The following is a 24079-nucleotide window of genomic DNA, read 5'->3' as shown; positions in this document are numbered from 1 at the left end:
TAGTCATGCATTTGGTACATCTGTGTGTCTAGGCATAGAGCCAAACACGTGTTACATCTGTGTGTCAAGGCTTAGTCATACAGGTGTCATATATGTGTGACTAGCCATAGAATCATATACGTGTTACATCTGTATGTCCAGGCATAGAGTCATGCACGTGTTACATCTGTGTGTCCAGGCATAGAGTCATGCACGTGTTACATCTGTGTGTCCAGGCATAGAGTCATGCACGTGTTACATCTGTGTGTCCAGGCATAGACTCATACAGGTGTTTATGTGTGTGTCAAGGTAAAGAGTCATGCACGTGTTGCATCTGTGGGACCAGGTATAGCGGCATGCACGTGTTACATCTGTGTGTCCAGGCATAGAGTCATACACGTGTTACATCTGTGTGTCCAGGCATAGAGTCATGCACGTGTTTATATGTGTGTCAAGGTAAAGAGTCATACACGTGTTACATCTGTGGGACCAGGTATAGCGTCATGCACGTGTTTATTTGTGTGTCCAGGCATAGAGTCATGCTTGTGTTACATCTGTGTGTCCAGGCATAGAGTCATGCACGTGTTTATGTGTGTGTCCAGGTAAAGAGTCATGCACGTGTTACATCTGTGGGACCAGGTATAGCGTCATGCACGTGTTACATCTGTGCGTCCAGGCATAGAGTCATACACGTGTTTCATCTGTGTGTCCAGGCATAGATTAATACACGTGTTTCATCTGTGTGACCAGGAATAGAGTCGTGCACGTGTTTCATCTGTGTGACCAGGAATAGCGTCATACACGTGTTTCATATGTGTGTCCAGGCATAGACTCATACACGTGTTTCATCTGTGTGTCCAGGCATAGACTCATACACGTTTTTAATCTGTGGGACCAGGCATAGAGTCATACACGTGTTTCATCTCTGTGTCCAGGCATAGACTCATACACGTGTTTCATCTGTGTGACCAGTCATAAAGTCATGCACATGTTTCATCTGTGTGACAAGGCATAGCGTCATACACGTGTTTCATCTGTGTGTCCAGGCATATACTCATACCCGTGTTTCATCTGTGTGTCCAGGCATAGACTCATATACGTTTTTAATCTGTGGGACCAGACATAGAGTCATGCACGTGTTTCATATGTGTGTCCAGGCATAGAGTCATGCACGTGTTACATCTGCGTGTCCAAAAATAGACTCATACACGTGTTACATATGTGTGTCCAGGCATAGAGGCATACACGTGTTACATCTGTGTGTCCAGGAATAGACAAATACACGTGGTACATAGGTGTGTCCAGGTATAGAGTCATACACGTGTTACATCTGTGTGTCCAGGCATAGAGTCATACACGTGTTACATCTGTGTGTCCAGGCATAGACTCATACACGTGTTACATCTGTGTGTCCAGGAATAGACTCATACACGTGTTACATCTGTGTGTCCAGGCATAAACTCATACACGTGTTACATCCGTGTGTCCAGGCATAGAGTCATACACGTGTTACATCCGTGTGTCCAGGCATAGAGTCATACACGTGTTACATCTGTGTGTCCAGGCATAGACTCATACACGTGTTTCATCTGTGTGTCCAGGCATAGAGTCATACACTATGACTGAGTAGGAACCACAATCCTTATGACTTGTATATGTTTGAGTAAAGATAAATCTTCAGTCAACTCTAGAACGCATGATCTAATTAGTTTTAGCCAGGGCTGCAGTAAAACAATTACCAATCAGACATTTTGTTCCCTACTGTTGAGACTTGCAGACCCGACCCTACCATGGTACCCGGGTCCTAAAGGGAGGAATTAAATGGTCTATGTGCAATGGTTCGGATGTGTGTGTGTGTGTGTGTGTGTGTGTGTGTGTGTGTGTGTGTGTGTGTGTGTGTGTGTGTGTGTGTGTGTGTGTGTGTGTGTGTGTGTGTGTGTGTGTGTGTGTGTGTGTGTGTGTGTGTGTGTGCCGATTTACAATGCTAGCACACTGAGATACCTTGCCGCAGTTTAACATGAATATCCAACTCCGAGCCGGCCAGTCCTTGTTTTAATGCGTATTCATGACCAGATCATGCGTCATATATAATTACACATACGAGACAAAAACAGCGACGCGAAAAGGAAAACTCAAAGAGGAATATGATCAGTTCTTATGTGCTGTGACTGTTGTGATGGATAAAAGTTAATGCTTATTAAAAACACTGATTCAGACAAACAAAGTGTATGTTCTTTCATTTATTCAGTTATAACGTTGACACAATATTCAAGCAAACAAAACGTTCACTCATACAATCAGTTGACGTATGGGTTTCAACTTTATTTTTTCAATGCGACGTCTCGGTCCAGGTGCTAGTACACGTGTCAAGCATGTATGAAAGGCCCAGAAGCACCTTAAAAAATGTCGCATTTAATGAACAAAGAAGTGGAAATCCATAAGTTATCGTTGATCTCATTAACACCACATCCTCTAAAATGCCACTTCAAGATATCATTCATACGAGACGCGAACGGTGACGTCAGTGATGGCGTTGACAACGTCAGCAGATACACGCAGGTACAGCGACGGTGATCCAGATTGAAGCTGGTTTGTCAGTTCGCCTGTTGCCATGGATACCGGCGTGGAAGATTCAAGGTTTTGGTACACGGCCAAGTTGATGGAGTGACCCTGTCCAGATGACGTAACGATGACGCGGGTTGACCCCGATGGAGGCTCCAGCAGAAACACGGGACGATGGGAGGAGGAGACAGTCAGATCCGTCAGGGTCTCATTTTCAGACACCGTCTCCATGAAGCTCGGCTCCTCACACTCACTGAAAGTGACTCCTACCACCTCGAAGGATCGTTTCACAACCAGATAATCGTAGCCGAGGTCGTAGCAAGCACGCATGACGTCACAGGCGCCTTCCTCAAAGGTGGTCGAACGGCCCCAGTAGATGATGTTAGCGCGGAGGAAACACTCGAATGCCTGTCTAATAGGCATGTTGTTTTCATTCACGATCTGGTAGAAGGCATGGTTGAAGATGCCGCTGCTGTAGTGCACATCGACGTTGTCGTTGTAGTCCCTGGTGTGTTTGAGGGAGCGGCCGTCTCTTGTAGGGTTTTCAAAGTAACGCAGGGCTCCACTGGTGCTCTTAAAGATTTCCGATCCAACCAGCCAGTCGTTGGAACCACGAGCAAACATCTCTGTTGTCTCCCCTGTTATGTCCGAGAAGGCTTCGTTAATGCCGCCAGATTGATCGTCGTAGATGAGGTTGGAGTTTTGGTTTGTGACTCCGTGGGCAAGTTCGTGAGATACAACATCCTGGTTGACCAGTGGGTAGAAAGTGTTTCGACCATCGCCGAATGTCAGGCTGCTGCCGTCCCAGAAGGCGTTCTCGTAGTTTGTGCTGTAGTGGACGAAGAGAACCGGCTTGAAGTTGAGGGGAGTGGTCTTGTACCATTCGATAAACATACGGGCAGACTTGGTACCAAAGTTCATGGCATCCAGGACAGGGGAGTAGGCACCGTTGATAGCGTCGTCGTAGCCATCGGCGCAAGTGTAGGTGGAGGCGGCGCGGTTGTTCCTATTTGTACCTTGTTTCAAGTCCACCACTTTGACGTAGTCGTTCTCCAGCGTGCAGGTGGAGCCACTGACGGTGGTGTTGAGGCAGAGAGGTGGAACGCCGTACACATATTTGCCGACCTTCTCGTTGCCCCCTTCACCTCTGGCAGGGTTGACACAGGCTGTTGGGTCAGCAGTTGTGGGTGCTGCTGTTGCTGGAGTAGCTGTGTTCCGGCCTTGTGTTGTGTCTGCGTCACATCGGTCCTCGGTGGTAGCTTCAATTGTGGTAGGTTCTTCTGGAGTCGTTGTTGGCTCTGGCATCGGGGTGGTGTTTTCTTGACATTCGTCTTGGCGTCTCTCTACAGCTTTGTTCTGGATGTTGTTGAACGTAAGGACTACACTTAGATCGCAGGCGTCGATGAAATAACAAGGACGGCTTGGCCTGTGACCGTCCATGTAGAAGAAGTTGATTTCATAGGTCAGACGAGCAACGCCATTCTTCTTGACGTAGACGTTCTTCTCGACCTTGAGATTACTGACTTGAGACTCTGTGACCCCCTCCTTCGTTAGCGCTACCCCCGTGACGGCGCCATGTAACTGCTCACAGTCCTCGGGGTTGGGGATATCTTCCTCAAGCGATGTGTAGATTTCACCGCTGACGACGCCTGTGTAGCCGAGGCTGGGGTTGACGTCGGCGGCTACGTTCCCTCCCACTACTTCCAATCCCCCGTAGGTCTGTCGGAGACGCTCCTTGACCCTCCCTCGCGCTGTTTTCAGAGACGTCCCGGGTACGATGGCATTCTTCCCGTGTAGACCCAACTCTGAGCACAGCTCTGCACGAGTGCCGTGGTAGCCGGTCCGAGATTTCAGACGTCGGGCGACGCTTGCAACGTTAACTCGACGTGCTGCCTCGATGTTGTACACGGTCAAGGCCAGCAGACCTGAATAAAAGATGAAATAGTCCACATCTATATACACTTAACTACGGTTGTAACGAACTCAATGGGACCACTCATTTTAGTTCGTTATAACCGTAGTTCGTTATAAGCATATTACAGCAAATAGTCGGGACAAAAAAGGAAGTTCGTTATATCCGTCAGTTCGTTATAAGCGTGTTCGTTATAAACGTAGTTTACTGTATATACACTAACATAATACAGTTCCATCAGCGAGGAGAAATAGACAGAGTACCTCCGTGTATTGCAGGATATCTTAATAGTTCCCTTCATTGGCATAGTGACGATAAACGTATTCATTATGAAACCACAGCTCCCTCAGGACATATTGTTTGCACTGCTATTTACTATCAGTCAAACATTCCTATCTGTATAAAAATAAAATACAAGGAATGAAATGCGATCACAACAGCGTGTGCATCCAAATTCTATCTTTCTTGTCCCATTTAGATGAATAAAAACACAACGCAAACGGGAATTATACAGTATGAATTTGTCTTTTGAACATTTGAAATTGCAATCTACTCAGTACTTTATATGCACTTTTCGCGATCCGTATACACGTTTGTCGTGTTCCAGTGTCCTTGACATCGTCATGTCAAACACAATTCTATACCAGCCCCCGATTACAGTTGAGAATTAGTTTTCAAGAAGAGCGATAACTTACCTAGCTGTATTAGGCAGAAATTCATCCTGTCGTGTACAACTGTTCTATAAGAAACATCAAAGCAAGTGTTTAATGGGTACATTTAAGGTATTTGTTTCAAAGTAGAACGTTGATATTCTGGAAATTTGAGAGATTTGGGACATGGAGAAAGAACAATATGAACACAATGCGTATTTGCGTCCCTTAATAGTGCAAAGAAATTATAATTCACTCACTAACACACTCACTCTTGTGTAGCTCATACATGAAATCCAGTTATAGGGTAAATTGCTATTAAAATAAGCAAAATCCGTTAAATTTCGTTACCCTGCATTTGCGACTTTCGGCTGCTGTTTTAGTGGTTCACACTTCACACTGACGATTCATAGGGACGCGGAATGCCTTCTTTAGCAGCATCAGTATGTAAGATTAAACAGACTAAGCAGATATCATTGATGTATGAGTTAAACTTGACCAAGAGCCACTTACCTGTGATGTGGGGACCAGGATCCGATTCCAAGAGGAGGATGACAACTGACGAGTGTCCGAGGTTTATATAGCATGGGGATAAAACAAGAGGCACCTGCTCTCTAAAGTAATTATTAATATTAATAAATATATATGTCCCCAAGCTATGGTTTTAATTGTTAAGTCCCATATTGCATTACAGAAGAGGTCAGGGTAAACGATACTCTAATTAATAGGGATGAGGGTGAGGTTTTCTCATCAGTTGCCCCGAGGTATGCCCACGTGTTGGTATTGTGTAGTATATTTCTGTCTTCTGATACTATCACTATTTTAATTATTCTGTGGTTATGTTGAGTCGGTGTAGAATATTTTATCAAGAAGGAAACCCGTTACACTCTATTCAATTATCATTAATCATCCCGGTCCTAGTGTAGAACGTAGTTGTTCTCAAACATGCCGGTGGAGCCATTTGCCGACTTTCTCGTTGCCCCCTTCACCTCTGGCAGGGTTGACACGGGCTGTTGGGTCAGCAGTTGTGGGTGCTGCTGTTGTTGGGGTAGCTGTGTTTCGGTCTTGCGTTGTGTCTGCGTCACATTGGTCCTCGGTGGTAGCTTCAATTGTGGTAGGTTCTTCTGGAGTCCATGTTGGCTCTGGCATTGGGGTGGTGTTTTCTTGACATTCGTCTTGGCGTCTCTCTGTTTGTGTCTGCTTGAACTAGTCCGGTCTAGTGCCTGTTTTATACTGCTAGTGCTAGTCCACCGAAATACCTTGCCGCTGTTTGACATTGATATCCAACTCGGACACAGTATATATGAGTCTTTGATTTATTCCCTAAATGCCAAGCGCCAGGCAGGATAACAAGTTCCATCTTTTACCGTTTTCTTTCATTAATCATGAAAACTTACAAGAAGTTCGTTATATCCGTCAGTTCGTTATAAGCGTGTTCGTTATTAACGTGGGGCGGTGGGGTAGCTTTGTGGTTAAAGCGTTCGCTCGTCACGCCGAAGACCCGGGTTCGATTCCCCACATGGGTAAAATGTGTAAAGCCCATTTCTGGTGTCCTCCGCCATGATATTGCTGGAATATTGCTAAAAGCGGCGTAAAACTATACCCACTCACTCATTCGTTATAAACGTAGTTTACTGTAATAAATACGTCTCAAGCGACAGTAAATGCAGGTATAGTAAACTGTTCTCAACATCTCACAGCTCGCATACATCTGGCTGCTGAATCGTTATGGCTTAAGACGTCAGTTACGAATTACTGCCTATTTAGATAGTTTAGTATTAAACGTCAAAGTCAGACAATGGTCAGTCTCGAGTATCTGTCGAAACATATTTCACTGGGCGTAAAGGCAAAATATCGGTAACTATTGAATGAGTGAACTGACGATCAACCACAATTGTGCCTAAGGCAATCATATAAAGGAAACAAATAAAATGATAAATTATTAAAAAGTCACAAAACTACCTAGTTGCAAGGAAATACATAAAACACGTGGAGAACCTCATCAGCGGTGTTTGGAGAAGGGAGCTAACTCTGTGTTGTTTATAAGGGAAACAAATAAAATCATATTAAAAAGTCACTAAACTACCTAGCTGCTTGTGTGGAAGGTTTCATAAAGGAGAGGGGAACATTTTGTTTAGTTCAGCTCCGGAACAGAACACCATCCTGAATGAGTTTAAGACTACAAGTCCTGCATTAATATTTTTTCAAGATAAAGAGCTTGCTGGAATGCTGTCGTCATTTTTTGTGCGTAGCGATACAAACTTGTGCATAGTAGGATATTCATAATAATTCAAGGGCAAATACCTTGACCTAAAGTTAGTATAAGCTAGATATATAAATAGTGCATGGTATTCATACGCTAAGTCTTCATTACAGAATGCAGACTGTCAGCCAAGTCATGATCACCAGATATATATATATATATATATAATAAAATCATTCGGACAACATATAAATGGTGTTAGACCTCTTCTTTGCAGTCTTAATCAATGATTGATAATTTTCATGTTATTTTTAGTAAGGATTTGTAGGTGCAATGTAATTCTTGCCGTGGTAAATGTGATATACAATCTGACCATTCTTGCATAAACAAATTTCTTGTTCTTTGCTTAAATGTATAAATATAAGCAACATCTTGCATAAACCATACGTTACCAAAGCTATAATTAAACAATGTATATCTTACAAATGAAACCCATTTTTTATAACCTAACTTTCATCAAATTATACATCATGAAATGACAATGCTTTGGATATATACCCGGAGGCATTCTTCATAGTTTAATCCAATACTTAATTACTCTGATACGTAATTACTCTCGTACTTAATTACTCTCACGAAATGATTATCACACACACATCAAAACGTTGGCCCACCAGCAGCCATCTATATTCAGGAAAAATACAGAGGGACAACATCTGGTAAAAAGTTTTTTTCATGAGTTTTTAATTTCATTGGCAAGAACCGTTGTTAATTTGCTGAAAGTTGAAAAGATGTTAGTACAATATATTCAAACATTAAAAATATCCTCTAGTTCCAAGGGATGACTGCATGCATTATTTTAAGATTCCCCGTCTATTGAAAAAATAATTTAATACTTCCCGGCAACATGTGTGTTTGTTTAACGCCGCACTCAGCAAAACTCCAGCTTGATGGCGGCGGTCTGTGAATAATCGAGTCTGGACAAGACAATCCAGTGATTGACATCATGAGAACGATCTGCGCAATTGGGATACGATGACATGCATCAACCATGTCAGCGAGCCTGACCACCCGATCCCGATAGTCGCCTCTTACGGAAAACATGGGTTGCCGAAGACCTATTCTACCCCGGATCTTCAGGGATCCCGCCACATGTCAATGCCTTTACTTAAATATCGAACCTCAAATCATAATTTACCAATGAGAGACCGGTAGATGGCGTGATCTGCCCCGTGAGGGCAGGACAAGCCGTTTGTGCGACCTCTCCATCACTGTATTTAAATGTCCTTATTTTAGCTCTCATGGACAAAAAGTATTTACAGGAAAAGAATTTTATTTGACCAAGCGTATTTATATATTAACGTGTGTTATGCCGTACAAGACTAAAAGATATCAAGAGACTGTCTAAATGTATTTCAATTATTCTCGCTACAACAAAAACTAATGTACATCATACCAGTATTATGTGGGTGGTTTTGAGAATAAAATGACTTGACTTGATAGTGCATCCTAAAATGTTTGTTTTAAGGTCGAAACAGCTGGAGGCGTCGTTAATATACTGAAGACAACGTGACCATGGATAGTTGTAGGGATATGTGTTTGTAGGGAAGACAGAGCACGCAATTTCATAAAAATATCCAAAAAATATTTTTGATCCCTGACTCTTTGTGTTCAGAATTTGCGCGATGAGACTTACGAAGGGCCGGGGAAAGGTTTTTATCTCTGGATACAAACCACACCCTACGGAACATGTAATTCCCATGAAATACCAATTATTTCAAAGTTTTAAAGTTCCTTATTAACCCCACCACCTTTGATTGTTATATGTGTAAGTAACACGAAGAAATAATCCGTAAAAATCCGGGGTAGAACAGGTCTTCAGCAACCCATGCTTGTCTTAAGAGGCGACTGACGGGATCGGGTGGTCAGACTCGCTATCATGTCATCGTATCCCAATTGCGTAAATCGATGCTCATGATGTCAATCACTGGACTATCTGGTCCAGACTCGATTGTTTACAGACCGACGTCATATAGTCTTTGAAAGGCATTTAGAAGTGATACACATAAGGAAGAGAATTTATGGATGTCAACTTCTTTATTATGAGGAACATATCGTTTCGGAGTATATGTTAACTCCATCACCAGGTGGTGTCATATGGCCTGAATATTGCGGAGTGCGGAGTTAAACAACAAACAAACATGAAGGAATAATGCATGTTGACAAAAAGCTTGGAAATTAAACAGGCGGGTAGATTCACATTGTCACCGGGTCGTAAAACTAGTCTAGTCACGGTCTAGCGGTCTAGTCATTACATTCTCTGTTAGAGAAATGAATGACCCTTATTTTGTTCGCTTGTGACGCAATGGCACACTTTACAATGTATTGACTTGATCTCATATATGTTCTCTACCTTCTTCATGTGTTGAAAACATTTGGTGACTATGATTTTCAAACATTAGGGAAGTTCTTTGCACCCACATATATTATCTATGTATTTATGATCATTTCTGCCAATTCAATAATGATACATAGCTGAATATTTAATGATACCATAGGAGAGCTTATGTTCAGCGCTTTAGTTTGATACTTACATCTCCCGTATGGATTCAGTAGTTAGTTTGCTATTCGTCTTTCCCATGTCAAGAAACACGCATTGGCTAGGCGCCCCTTGGCTATCGTCTTCTCTGGTTGACCAGGCATGATTGTCCTCTCCGAGGTCCGCGCGCAAGTGTATAGACCTTTGTCATGATCTTGTGTCTTTACCTCCCAGGATTCGTTAGGCCATATACGGGTCGATCTGTTACTGGGTGGTCACTCGAAACTCACTCGTGATTACGGGGTACTTTTGATCTAGTACTGATTTACTCTGGTTGTAGTGAGCTAAACTTCGTAGCCAGGGTATTCATTCTCCGTTTTTCTAGTAATCCGTGGATAACCAACCTTTCCGTGACTGTGTAGCATTTTCCTCAGTCAAAGTTGCTGAATCTTTAGTCTATTAGACTTGTTTGATATTCAGACGTCCTCGTCTATGTTATTGTCCAAGCCCTGTGTTTATTTCCCGCTATTTACCTCGTCGAGGTTTTTCACTCATTAGAGTGTTGAGTTAATTAACTCAGGTGTTAATTGGTCACAGCCGACTTAATCGGCTGTCTGCGCATCTTGTCAATATCTTGTCAAAGTGCTGTTTTAGCTACTCTGAATTTATTAGTTATATATTTGCTTAGCTAAGCCTCTTGTGTATTTGCACTGATTTACTAGTATTTAATCAGGGATCATTGTCAGTATTGATTTAGTTGTTTTAATCCTTCTTATTTTCATCTATTGGTACAATTAGCTGCTCGAAATAAACCTTTTACCACATTTTCTGTATTACCCAGCACAGCTCCGTGACAATATGCTGCAGGTTATATCTGTGGATACGACTGGTATAGCCCTAGCCCCATTCATGGCCCATAAGCGTGTACAGTATCCATGGAACTGCATATATGTATCTAGGTTGTTCATGAGATTACATATGAAGCTAATGTCGAACAGACAACTTGAGTAGCGAGTCAAATACTGTTTATTGTAGAGTGGGGCTGCTGTGCGCTTCATTACATCACATACTTATTCTTGAAAGATGAGTGTTCAAATGTTCCAGAATTCTTTTCCACGAGTTCTCCTGGGCGACAGCATGGCTCTGCATATCTCCGCCCCAAATTACGAGGGCATCTGTTAAAAGATATAAACCGTTACACCCACTAGTTAATTGTATCTGGAACAATGTCCAGGGAGTCCTCATGATCTCCGACTCATTGCAAGATAAAACATTGTCACAACTGTGTCAGATTGCATGTGCATATTTATAGTTAAAGCTGGCACCGATAAATTAAATATTATTTTAGAACGTTCTTGTATCTGCAACCAAAGCGTCCCCCCCAAACCCCCATTCACACACACACACACACCGGTGTAACATGGGATTATCATATCTCTTGGTATTTTCTGTCATTACATCTGTGTTTCTCCTCTCCAATCTTAACCACTTAACAAGCAAGCTGTTTTTCCCGAGTTCTGTAACATGTTTTGTGACATTTTAAAGTTTAAAACACTTGCTACCAGTTTTTAAATTAATGTATGATGTAGATCAAGTCGCTTTGCTTCTGAAAAAAAAAATTAATAAAAAAATTAGTTATAAAAAGATAAAGCTGATCTGGGTTTTAATGAGTGAGTAATGATAGTAGTATTTTTTTATCACACCGGGTCATTATTTTCCACAGCGGCGGGGAAAATTGAGGTATAATTTTTTTTAGTTCACGTCGGAATGAAACTTCAGGTTGGCGGAAGATGAGAAACTCAGAAAATACTGACAGCCTTAGCACGGTCTTCAGCTGATTTTAGCAGTATCCCGAGGGGGAGAGCACACTGTTTGACAGGGTAAAAATAACATGTAGGTGTATAACACCATCTTTCATTTCACCATTTGCGGTTTGTGGTCGACAATAACAATACACTCATTTACTGATAGAAGGCAATTCTACTGCACCTCTACTTTTTATATAATTAGATGAAACTTAGAAAGTCCACAACCTTTAAATGGCATTCAATGTTATCAAAATATCAAGGGATTGACTAAATCTCTTATAAATATTTATTCTTTCACTTCGACGTGTCTGAGCCCAAAGTTCATAGTGAAACAATAAACGTTGAAATCCACATGTCCCTATTTTTGGTGTCTCAACTTTAATTTTCTAAATATACTACCCAATAAGGACATGCCCCGGCGGGTACCTGTGTTAGAAAAGTCCCAAGCAGAGACCACTCCATGGGATCGAGCTGGTTGGGTGTCATCATAATCAGATTGCGTGGGTAGACAGTCATGCTTTGTCAGGATTCTCCTATTCGAGACTTGATCATTTACAAGACGTCCTGATTCAGCTGGAATGTTGTTCCCTGCGGCGTTAAGCTACACTGACACACTCGCTGTGATGAAGTTTATGTGTTTCACAGAGAATGGAAAACCAACTTACCATATTCTATCTTAATAGAGGATTCTCTACACAGCGGGGCAAAAGGTGGCTCTAGAAGATGACCAGCTCCGGGATAGAATACGCTGTGAATGTTGTGTTTCTTATCTCGTGGTATCGTCTGCATTAAAGATCTGTACACTGAGGAAGGTAGAACCCGGTCATCTTCACTGACCAAATGCAGTATCTTAGCTCCTTGACGCCACATCTACATACATAACAAATAGTGCGCGCATGAGTATGTAGTCCACAGTTGGGGATAAGACATTTAGGCATGACGTAGTCATCTCCATTGTCACCAGTTCTCCTCCTCCTCTTCATGGCCTCTTTCTTTATACATATGTTTGTTTGTTTGTTTGTTTGTTTGTTTAACGCCGCACTCTGCAATATTCCAGCTGTATGACGGCGGTATGTAAATAATCGAGTCTGGAGCAGACAATCCAGTGATAAGATATCATGAACATCGATCCACGCAATTGGGATCGATGACATGCATCAACCAAGTCAGCGATCCTAACCACCCGATCCCGTCGCCTTTTACGACAATCATAGTCGCCTTTTACAGCAAGCATGTGTTGGTGAAGATCTATTCTATCCCGGATCGTCACGGGTCTCGACATGCAGGGACAATTCCCGAACGGAAAATCAAAATCACCCCTCTTGTCACATATTTTTGGTACAGATCTCGCCATCAGTTTGAATTTCTATGCATTTATCCAGAGCCTTACCAAGGCCCTACATGCTGCAAACCCTGATCAAACAACGTTCGCGCATGAGATATATAGTGTTCGTTGAAATCTTCGAAGAAAGGGCATACTCGATTGTACCTCAGAAGTTGCGATATGTTGACACTAAAGGGCGGTGTTGTTGGAATATTGCTTGACAGAAAAGAGAAAACTGATAATTGGATCATTGCTGTATGTACCAGGCAGCTACACTGCATTGTTTCATATCTCAACATATTACCCGTGTCATGTTACATACTAATATGAACAGGCTGCATGAACTGGACTTTTAACCCTCTACCAGAGTGTCTGTATGGAGTTTACTTACTGGAAGAACATCGCTGTGATCGTAATTTAAAATGATGTCACCAGACAGTTCACTCCACCTCGGTCTGAAACATATCCAATATCATAATAAAATGATTGTCTTTAAACATGTCCTCAGATTGCATTGTCAATGAGTGAGTTTGTTTTTTATTCCGCCTTTAGCAGCATATCATCCGTATTACAGTAGGAATGGTTACACATTGTACCTATGACAACCGCGTGACGTACTAGTGGTTTGACAACCAGGCTACCCCACCGCTCCCATTGGTATTTCAAGCAAATGAAACGAAACATTTATTAAAGGGGAATGTAATTTCTGTAAGGGTGTACTTCACAAACGAGATTATTGTCTGTGTGGTCTTGGAGATAACATAAATATACTTGAAATGATATCTCTGGGATTGCCAAAGGCCTTCAAAACCATGCTACAGTTGTGTAGCATAAAATGGGATATTTACAATTGTTCTATTTCGTGGCAAACACGTACATGTGTCCAATAATTCTTTCTCCATTCACGTCTTGGTCTCGGAGGGGAGACGTCGGAGGCCCATTGATCACTACCGCTGCTTTAACCTGGAAATATCTTTACTACAACAGATTGTCATTTTATGGAAAGCCGTTATGAAACTCTTAATAACCACCCTAAAGACATTTTCCCGAGGCAAGCGTGTCCACTAGCCTATATGAGAGCCTAGTTTCTACCGTTCCCACATCAAGGCAACATTTCTTGGCTCGACCCTGGCGCCACCTCGTGGAGATCAGGAGTTGTGCCCCTTGTAATGAAAACGCGATATCCAATCAGATCGCTGTTCTTATCTCGAATAACTTCACAAAGATGGCGACGACCATAGTAGGCGACGACCTAGTCGATCAGATAACGAAAACATTCGCGATTTTATCCCCGACACAAAAACATAGGCAATCTTTGGGGGATTTAAAAGATGAAAAAGGCACATTCGTGTCAACAAAGACAGACAGCGGCAAATCACACGAAGGTGTACCAGTCGTGGATGTTGATTTTGTGAAACGTTCTCTGATTGGACTATTGATATGTGCGATAGTCCAATCGTATTTAGCACAGGAAAGTGGACTTGATGTGGCAAGGGTGGAAACAAGACTTTGATAAAAAGGCTAGTGGACGCTGTTGCCACGGGAAGATGCCCTAAAGATCGCCATGGCATCATCTACTTATTTTTGCCTACAAATATCACTTTCGTGAAATCCTGGTTCCATTTTGGATAATCATGTTTTCCTCATGTGGAGATACATCGTTCTAAATATCATGAAACTCACAGACTAGACATAAACACTTATAATGGTAAATTCCACATAATACATGCGTGTAATATGTATAATCCTATCTTCTCTATAATTCAGTTAGTCATTTAGTAAAATGTAACCGCCTCAAAGGTAGAGAACTTTATGCTCAAAACAGTCATTCATGACACAAATAAACTTTACAAAACATTTGAATGTTATTCGAATACTGATCATTTGATTTCACGAGGTAATTTCTGCAATCTTAGTCTGGGAAGAATCAAAACCGTCATGCGATTAGCTTCCTTTTCGGTATACAAAGGTTATTCTGGACCTGAGGTCACCATCCTTTCTACACTATTCCACATGTTGTGCAGTTTGTGGGTAATCGAATTTCTTGTCTCAATACGGAAGCTGATACAGAAGTCAGGACAAGCGAAAAGATCAAATTAGAATTCACATATTTTGAAGCAGATTCTATTGGACAAAGACAAAGACAAAACAGCTGTGAAAAAGATATGAATGGATCACTGAAAATCAGTGATGACACCAGGTGTTCGCGAAGTAAGTCCTGCCATACCGGAAGCACTAACCACTCACATAATTGCTTTAAAAAATAAGTGTTTGAGGTACTTTTCAAAGTGACGTTAAGGTGAGGTGAGGTGAAATTGGGTTTAACGTCGCGTCCATGATTATTGCACTTATATAGCGGCTTGCATGCACGTGCGTGGTTGGGGACTGCTTTTACAAGTCCGAACTAATGCCGATTTATAGTGCTAGCTCACTCAGATACCATGCCGCAGTTTAACATGAATATGAATACCCCACTCAGACACAGTATACTGACTCCGAGGCGACCGGTCCTTGTTTTAGCCCCTTTATGCCGAGTGCGAGACAGGGTAACAACAAGTACCATCTTTTAATGTCTTTTGATTTGACGCGACCGGGGATCGAACCCCGGACCTTCCGCTCTACCACCAGACCACGGAGGGGGTCTGTGACGTTAAGCCCCCATCACTCACTAACCGTTTTTAATCAACTTATTGCTGATCTACATAGCTGATACAAGTTCCTACCTTGTCACAAAAGGACGCCAGCATATTCGTCAGTCCACCTCCAAAAGACGACCCAATGACCCCAATCCCTCCAGGTAGGGCCAGGGGGTGCCCACTCAGCATTTCTGCTGCTTCCTAAATAAGAAGGCAGGAAACTGATCAAGATATTTGTACCAACGCCTGTGATACAATCCCTACGTACCGGATAATGATACATAGTTCGTTAACGATACATAGTTTTTAGTAGTTGCAGATTAAACGAATAACCAAAGCGAATGTCTTCTGCGTTAACATCTTATATATTCGGTTTTCAAGGCATTCTTGTGATATTATATTTTAATTACTTGTCATATCATGTTTAAAATACTTGTCATATCATGTTTAAAATACTTGTGTAAAAATCTAGGTAATAAACACCCTTACAATTAAAATGCATAAGCATTGACACTATGACACTTTAAAGAATCTGTCTTTGAGTATAGCCTACAATATCCAAATGTCTGATAGTTTCTAGTGCTGTATACGTACCCTGAAATAGTCAAAGTCAAGTTCATCGAAGTTCTGGGGAAGTCCATCAAAAGCAAGATAAGCCAAAGCGAACGTGAAGAACCCTCTGGAGGCGAGAAGCGCCGCCCGGAACTCAAAAAGCCCACCAGAACCACCAAACATATCAAGGACGGCAGGGTATGGCGCCACACCTGGATATCACATTGAAACATATTAGGTGCAACCATTTTGCTTTTCAGTGTGTGTGTTTGTTTGTGCGTGTGTGCGTGTGTCTTAGTGTGTGTTTTAGTTTGATATCTGGTTTCTTTTGAAAGTTTCTCGGCCCAACACAAACAGGTGCTAAAACCTTTTTTTCATAAATACATACGAGGGGCGTTCAATAAGTTTTGCAACTTCAATATAAGACCAAGTCGCAGAATATTTTGTGCACTTTTTGTTCAATATAATCTCCATTCACCTCAATAGACTTATTCCATTTGTCCTTCAAGCTTTTAATACCACTTTTATAGATATCCGCAGATTGGCCCTCTGACCACGCCTCTGTGGCAGCCTTTATGTCCTCGTCATCCTGGTAGCGTCTTCCTCGTAGGGCAGATTTCATTTGCCGGAACAGGAAATAGTCATTGGGGGCTAAGTCTGGGCTGTACAGTTAAATCACCCACCTTACAGCCCAGACTAAGCCCCCAGTGACTATTTCCTGTTCCGGCAAATGAAATCTGGGGATTGGTTATTGTTTAAGACCCTTCCCCCACCTTGAAAATGAAATGCATGGTTGCTCCCTAACCGCGGCCTTGATCATCCTTGGAAATATTACCAAGATATTAATATAATACCAGCAGTTTTACAAGGTTGTAAAACTGCAACCTTGTTTCCAAAGATTAGAAAATAATGTTGTCATAAGCACGTGTTTGTGAATCATTATCAAATAGTGGTGATACCGTGTGTTTTCGAAAAGGTGCGCGCATCTTGCTACATCTTTGGCAACCGTCACACACACACGCAAAGGCAAGTCAATTGTTATGAAAAACACGGGATTACAACTATATAATTATCCTATCATTGTAGGTTCAGTATACCTGAAGGAATAAATAAGGTTCCTCGTAAGCGGCCCTTGCGTACAGGAATTCTCTGTACTCCATTCCGCAAGTACCATCGTCTCACGTGCTTTGTATCGAGAACAGATGAGATGTTGTTCGCAGACTTGATAGCTTCCAAGTCCACGTGATCTGCGTGGACTGACATGGTGACGTCATACGGCCTGGTGACATCTTTTATAAGCAGTCGTTTCGCCCCCTTATCCTTAGATGAGGTCATTGACCATAATAGTCCCATCGGCTCAACACCTGAAACATTAACAAATACGTTACGTAAAATACAGATGTACGAGTATTTGCCATTCACACAGTTATTAAGAATAGTGAGTGAGTATGGTTTTACGCCGTTTTTAGCAATATTCCAGCAATATCACGGCGTGGGTCACCAGAAATGGGCTTCACACATTGTACCCATGTCGGGAATCGAACCCGGGTCTTCGGCGTGACGAGCGAACGCTTTAACCACTAGGCTACCCGACCGCCCCTATTAAGAATAATGCATATAACACATTGCGAGTATCTTCATTCAACAATGATTTACTGGGAATAATATGTTTCAATAATAATTTCAAAGCTAAGTTCTTTCACATTGAGAGCTACTTAGTGTCAACTTATTGCCGAGTTGGACAGAGATATTTTAGTCGGATTCGATACCCGTCTCCGTCAGGATCTGACAAAACTCTCTATTGGGTGATGCTTGGGTCTTAGGCCAACCAGAAACCAGCTTCTGAAACGACATGCTTCATTGTCGAACTGTTTTTATTGTTTCGTGCAGAAATAAAATCACAGCTAGAAGAAGCTCTTCTGTCGTTGATTGAAAAGACGCGACTGAAATGATAGGCTGCAAAATATCCACAACAAAACGTGACAAATATATTTCCATTCGGAACTTACCGTTTACGTTCGCTTTCAACATCTGATATGCTGCATCGAAAGCTTCGCTCTCTCCTGGGCAACATACTTATTTCAATAGAATTTCAGGGGTCAGGGTATCTATTAAGAATGTTGAGTTTAAGAAGAAGTTAATATTTACAATGGAAAACAATCGTTGAACATATATCATATACCGTAAAACCCACCGTAAAAGGACCCACCTCCACTTGAGTGGACAGCCGTATCCACGCAACCAGCATCATCAGCTGTGTAGTGTGCGCAAGACACAAACTCCTTCCCCTCAGCCCTCAGAAAAGCAGAAAGTGTGATCTTCTGATGAAGCTTTAGGCCTGATACTCTGATAGTCAACGGCTCATCTATCAAAGCATCGGACGGTTCCACTAGCAGATTAGGGGAGGAGGTGTGTGATGACAGAGCTCTGCCGATGACATGAAGACGTCGTACTGGGCTTGTATATGCACGGGTTGAATGACATGCCATCTCTATTCCGTAGGTTTGGCCACGTGACTGAAAGGAAGACAGAGTTACTCTTATCAAGATGTGTAATTGCAATGATGAAATAACAGAGTTACTCTTATCAAGATGTGTAATTGCAATGATGAAATAACAGAGTTACTCTTATCAAGATGTGTAATTGCAATGATGAAATAACAGAGTTACTCTTATCAAGATGTGTAATTGCAATGATGAAATAACAGAGTTACTCTTATCAAGATGTGTAATTGCAATGATGAAATAACAGAGTTACTCTTATCAAGATGTGTAATTGCAATGATGAAATAACAGAGTTACTCTTATCAAGATGTGTAATTGCAATGATGAAATAACATTAGGTGAAGTGAAGTGGAGTTTAACGCGGCGTTCAAGATTGTATACTGCATTTACATAGCGACGTGCATACGACGTGTGCGTGTGTATGTTAGTACACGGGCCGGACCCGTGAAGATCCGACCTAGAATAGGTCCTCAACAACCCATACTTGCCGTAAAAGGCGAAAATGCTTGTCGTAAGAGGCGACAAACGGGATCGCGTGGTCAGGCTCGCTGACTTGGTTGATGCATATCATCGATCCCAATTGTGCGTGCGTGCGTGCGTGCGTGCGTGCGTGCGTGCGTGCGTGTGTAACCATGTTGTGACCACTGATTGGGGTGTGTGTGTGTGCTAGTCCGGACTGATGCCGATTTATAGTGCTAGCCCACTGAGATACCATGCCGCAGTTTAACGTGAACACCCCACTCAGACACAGTATACTGCCTCCGAGCCGACCAGTCCTTGTTTTAGCCCCTTAATGCCGAGCGCCAGACAGGGTAACAACAAGTACCAACGTCTTTTGGTATGATGCGGCCGGGGATCGAATCCCTGGCCTTCCGCCCGACCACGGAGGCGGTTTGCTTTAAATGACACAATGTATGAATAACCAGTCTTTATTCCTCATGTGGTCAAGCACAAACAATTTATAGGAATTATGGTCCTATTATATTAATATAGGGATATATATTGATTTTACTTTACTAGCCAATAACGAGCTTCTGTGCTATCAGATTCTACATGTACTTTTCGAAAAGAAAGCTGTAGTACTCAAAATAACCGTCTTCAAATTTCGCGCCAATTTGTTTAAATACAGCACTGAATATTTTCACCCAATCAGGTGGCTCGTGGCTGAATCTACTTCCGCTCACCTACTGTGACATTTTTTTCCAGTTCGCGAAAAAACTGTCGATATTTCAGCAAAGAAGGGACATTAATCGAATTTAGATGACTTGTACAAATGTTGCCTATCGATCTACGGCCAGATTATCTCTGGTTTGACAATAAGCGTATCATAAAAAAACCCATCGACCTGGATAGCGATGTCATGAAACCCGGCGAGTGACGCTCCTTGTCTACTTGTATATAGGGTGCACCTATTATTATTTACAAACTCTAAGACGAGTTCCTGTTGTCTGAAATCACCTGTCGTGACCGCCCATATTCCTTTGATATTCACACACATGGTTCCATCACATGAGATCGGATACAGTCCCGGCCCTAGTTCAAGACATTGACTCAAATCCGTGTACCATACTTTTACATCCTTGGCTTGTAGGCAGCAAATGAGATCAGTAAGTTGTTCTATCCAGACTTCACGTCAGTCATCGACTGGCATGCCGCTTGTCCTCTTATTTTCTGGCGACATCCACACCTGATATCGTCGTGGCTGTTACTATTTATAGAACCCTAAACGGTCATTGTGTATGACTCTCCGTTCGGGCCATAACGCTGATTATAAGACTGACATCTCGTCTCTTAAATGAACATATTTAACAGATAAAAACAGTTGTTAAAATATAGTTATAAAAATATAATAAATAGGAGGCCAGTGACTCTTCATTATCATATACTGCGGTAATCTAGACTTACCAAATATTATAGATTTGCATGGGCTGTATGACAGACTACGCTGAATATATATACGTGAGAGAGTTAAGATTTAACGTCACATTGGCAATGTTTCAGCTATATAATGACGAGGAATATATATGCTATGATCTGTGTGGTTTAAATCAGGGTTTTTGTACTCGTCAACAATTCATTTTGTTTTGAGTGATGTAGTTAGTCAATCTCATTAAAATCAGACCTCCGTTCTCGCTACCGCTAAACAAAGATCTGAGGACATCCCATTAGGGGTCACGTCAGAGCGACCTTTCATCCGACCAATCAGAGCATCGCTTACCAGATTATGAAAGTGACAGTCGGAATGTGATTTCTAATTTCTATTGGTCGGTCAAAGTTTGCGCGAGAACTAAGATCTGATTTTAATGAGATTTGTAGTGAGTAAGTTGGGTTTAACGCTGATTTGAAACATATGTCAGGACGTGTTAGCTCTATGCGGAGGTGAGCCTGAAATGGTGCAGACTCCCATGAGAACAGGTACAGTCCTGACAAACCTAGAAAGAAAAAAAAAACAGGCTGAGCTACGAGCCAATCTAATTGAAATCAGATCTAAGTTCTCGCTGCCGCTAAACAAAGATCTGAGGACATCACATTATGGGTCACGTCAGGACGACCTTTCGCGAACTTTGACCGACGACTGAAATGACTAACAAGAAGTCGACATCAGCCAATTAGAAAGCAGCTTTCTCGAGCTTTACGGCACTCGTTTCAACCTGGCAAATTCCATCTCTGTCTACGCTTGAAAAATATAGTTCACAGTTCTTGATTAATATTTTGAAAACTGAACAAACGAACATTCCGTAATGTCTAATATATGGTTGCGATTGTATGGCAGTGCCTCCTCCGTTCAAATGTTTATCCCACGAAACCAAGAGATAGACGGACACATTTTGACGGAATCAGTCGTATGGGCCGTAACTGTCGTTCGGAATACCCCGTGTTAACGTTTTCGAGGTTGCATGATTAGAAAATCCATTCCGACTGTCACTTTCATGATCTGGTAAGCGACGCTTTGATTGGTCGGATGAAAGGTCGTTCTGATATGACCCGTGATGGGATGTCCGCAGATCTTTGTTTAGCGATAGCGAGAACTAAGATCTGATTTTATTGAGATTGAGCTACGAGCCGACGATGAAAGGTTTTTGGCACGCATAGGGTCATAACTAAGCACACATCTTCCTGAGGCAAGGGCGTTAACTGACCATAAAAGTCGAAATTTGATTTTTGTAGTAATTTTTAAGTTAACACCCTTGCCTAGGGTGCCAAGAAACATTCTAACCGGACCTATAAATAATCGAAACCTAAACATGATTTTAGGTCGTAGATTTTAACGTATGTGCCATATATTTAATTTCTGAGTAAAATTTTTGCTTGAAAAAATATAACTCGGCCTTAATAAAAAGTCTCGACGCAATATGGCCATCCTCGTCAATACGGAATATTTCGTGAGCAAAGCCATAATCCTTGACAGAGAGACAGTATGCCTGTAACCCTTATTTATTAATAATCTTTTCAAATCTTTCATTTCAAGAGGCCATAACAGTTGTTGACTGATGGGAAATGACTATTAAGCATCATATACCCTTACTTGGAAACTGACAGGGTCCATGCACATCTCGCTGTGTGAGTGAAATGATCTTTAAAAACAACGTTGCATACAACCCAGTTGCTGTTTTCGAGTGAGTGAGTGAGTGAGTGAGTTTGATTTTACGCCGCTTTTAGCAATATTCCAGCAATATCATGGCGGGGGACACCAGAAATGGGCTTCACACATTGTACCCATGTCGGGAATCGAACCCGGGTCTTCGGCGTGAGGAGCAAACGCTTTAACCACTAGGCTACCCGACCGCCCCTCTAGTGAGTGATTTGGGTTTAACGCCGCTTTAACAGTATTCCAGTTATATCACGACGTGTCAGCTTCATGAGAGGACAGTGATGCAGGTTGATCCTGGTTGATACTGCCAGTGTCAGCCTGAAGGGAATCGGTCTGGGTGCCTGTGATGACAGCTGTGGCTCCCTGGCAGCTTTGTGTGACAGTGCTCCCTGAGAGAAACTTCAATCTGAAAACAGTTTCTTATTACATACATGTATATATACATACATTTCGGGTCACAAATAATATTCACAATAAACAAAACCGTACTGTAATCGGGATTTTCCTCGAAATGCATCGGAGGCACATATTTTGTTTGTTGTTTTACGCCGCACTCAGCAATATTCCAGCTATATGTTAGCGTTCTGTAAATAATCCAGTCTGGACCAGACAATTGATATCATGATCATCGATACACGCAGTTGGGATTCGATGACATGCATCAACCAAGTCAGCGAGCCTGACCACCTGATCCCGATAGTGAACTCTTACTGTTTGATCTAAATGGTTCTATGTGATGAAGTAAGGACTTTTAACACACATCATGCACATGCAATGCTATTAGAGTATAGTACAAACGTCACTACTTCCTAAATGTTATATTATCATCAAACGTTCAGTACAGACTTATTGTTTCATAACATCATAAAGTAATCAGCATAACGAATAATCCTTGGCATAAGGCAAAAAACTAACTTTTAATGACGAATTTTGTTTTGAAAAGGTCAGAACGAAGTGAACAACATACAACGCACCTGTTATGAAATTGGAAGCTGGTTAAATCATCATTTTGAATCTTCATTCATTATAAGGCATGGGTTTCAACACGGTGTCCCATTTATAAGAGACATTTGTAATAAAAATGGTATTTTAAATTCTGAAGATTTTAAGAACAGATACAACGTAAAAGAAGCAATTTTGGACTATCAAAAGCTGTTAACCAATATTCCTAAAGCTTGGAAAATTGTCATTACAAACAGTGAGAGAGTGAGTTTGATTTTACGCCGCTTTTAGCAATATTCCAGCAATATCACGGCGGGGGACACCAGAAATGGAATTCACACATTGTTCCCATGTCGGTAATCGAACCCGGGTTTTAGGTGCGACGAGCGAACGCTTTAACCACGAGGCTACCCGGCCGTCCCTCATTACAAACGGATCATTAAAATTAAGTCAACTAAACCTCAACAATGTTTTAATTGGTAAGAATTATTTTCATAGTACAGAAAATGTTCTAAGGACTGTAAGCTGCTGGATTTTCAATATATATTTATTAACAGAACAGTCGACACAATGAAAGAATTACTTGTGATGAAATAAGTTCATGATATTTGTACATTCTGTAAATTAAATGCTGTAGAGAAGATTTATCACATATTTATTATGAATGTGAACACGTCAAAGATTTCTGGTCACAGGTTGAAATATTTATCAACTGTAATCTAAATATTGAACTTGAATTTACAAAATATACTGTCATGTTTGGATTTTGTATATAGGACCATTGAGTTAACCACATTCTGCCGTCAGCAAAACGATTCATTTTTTAATCAAGTATAAATCAACAAATACCGAACTTTGATCTATTCATGAAAAGAC

The 24079-nt window shown here is 41.7% G+C and overlaps 2 protein-coding genes across 4 annotated transcripts; both read right to left on the bottom strand.

Moving 5' to 3' along the window:
• Positions 1 to 2472: 2472 nt before the first annotated feature.
• LOC139444278 (neutral protease-like) lies at positions 2473 to 5173 on the bottom strand. Its single transcript, XM_071225204.1, has 2 exons — positions 5149 to 5173; positions 2473 to 4466 (listed from the first exon to the last, which is right to left on the bottom strand). Exons 1-2 carry the CDS (start codon positions 5171 to 5173, stop codon positions 2473 to 2475), a joined length of 2019 nt encoding a protein of 672 aa, XP_071081305.1.
• Positions 5174 to 10860: 5687 nt separating this feature from the next.
• LOC139443302 (acyl-coenzyme A amino acid N-acyltransferase 1-like) lies at positions 10861 to 20362 on the bottom strand. 3 transcript variants are annotated; one of them, XM_071224277.1, is made up of 9 exons: positions 20235 to 20362; positions 18360 to 18681; positions 17263 to 17529; positions 16208 to 16377; positions 15701 to 15814; positions 13855 to 13940; positions 13369 to 13432; positions 12319 to 12523; positions 10861 to 11020 (listed from the first exon to the last, which is right to left on the bottom strand). In XM_071224277.1, exons 1-9 carry the CDS (start codon positions 20235 to 20237, stop codon positions 10908 to 10910), a joined length of 1344 nt encoding a protein of 447 aa, XP_071080378.1. In that variant the 5' UTR covers positions 20238 to 20362; the 3' UTR covers positions 10861 to 10907. The 3 variants fall into 3 exon arrangements, with proteins under 3 accessions (XP_071080378.1, XP_071080379.1, XP_071080380.1); XM_071224278.1 differs by having other exon boundaries at positions 20240 to 20362; XM_071224279.1 differs by lacking the exon at positions 20235 to 20362 and adding an exon at positions 20128 to 20208.
• Positions 20363 to 24079: the final 3717 nt, after the last annotated feature.

Source organism: Haliotis cracherodii, unplaced genomic scaffold (genome assembly GCF_022045235.1).
Source record: "Haliotis cracherodii isolate W230 unplaced genomic scaffold, xgHalCrac1.p SCAF_5, whole genome shotgun sequence".
Lineage (NCBI taxonomy): Eukaryota > Metazoa > Mollusca > Gastropoda > Lepetellida > Haliotidae > Haliotis > Haliotis cracherodii.
The sequence above is the reverse complement of the archived record's forward strand: the minus strand, read 5'-3'. Positions and strand labels throughout refer to the sequence as shown.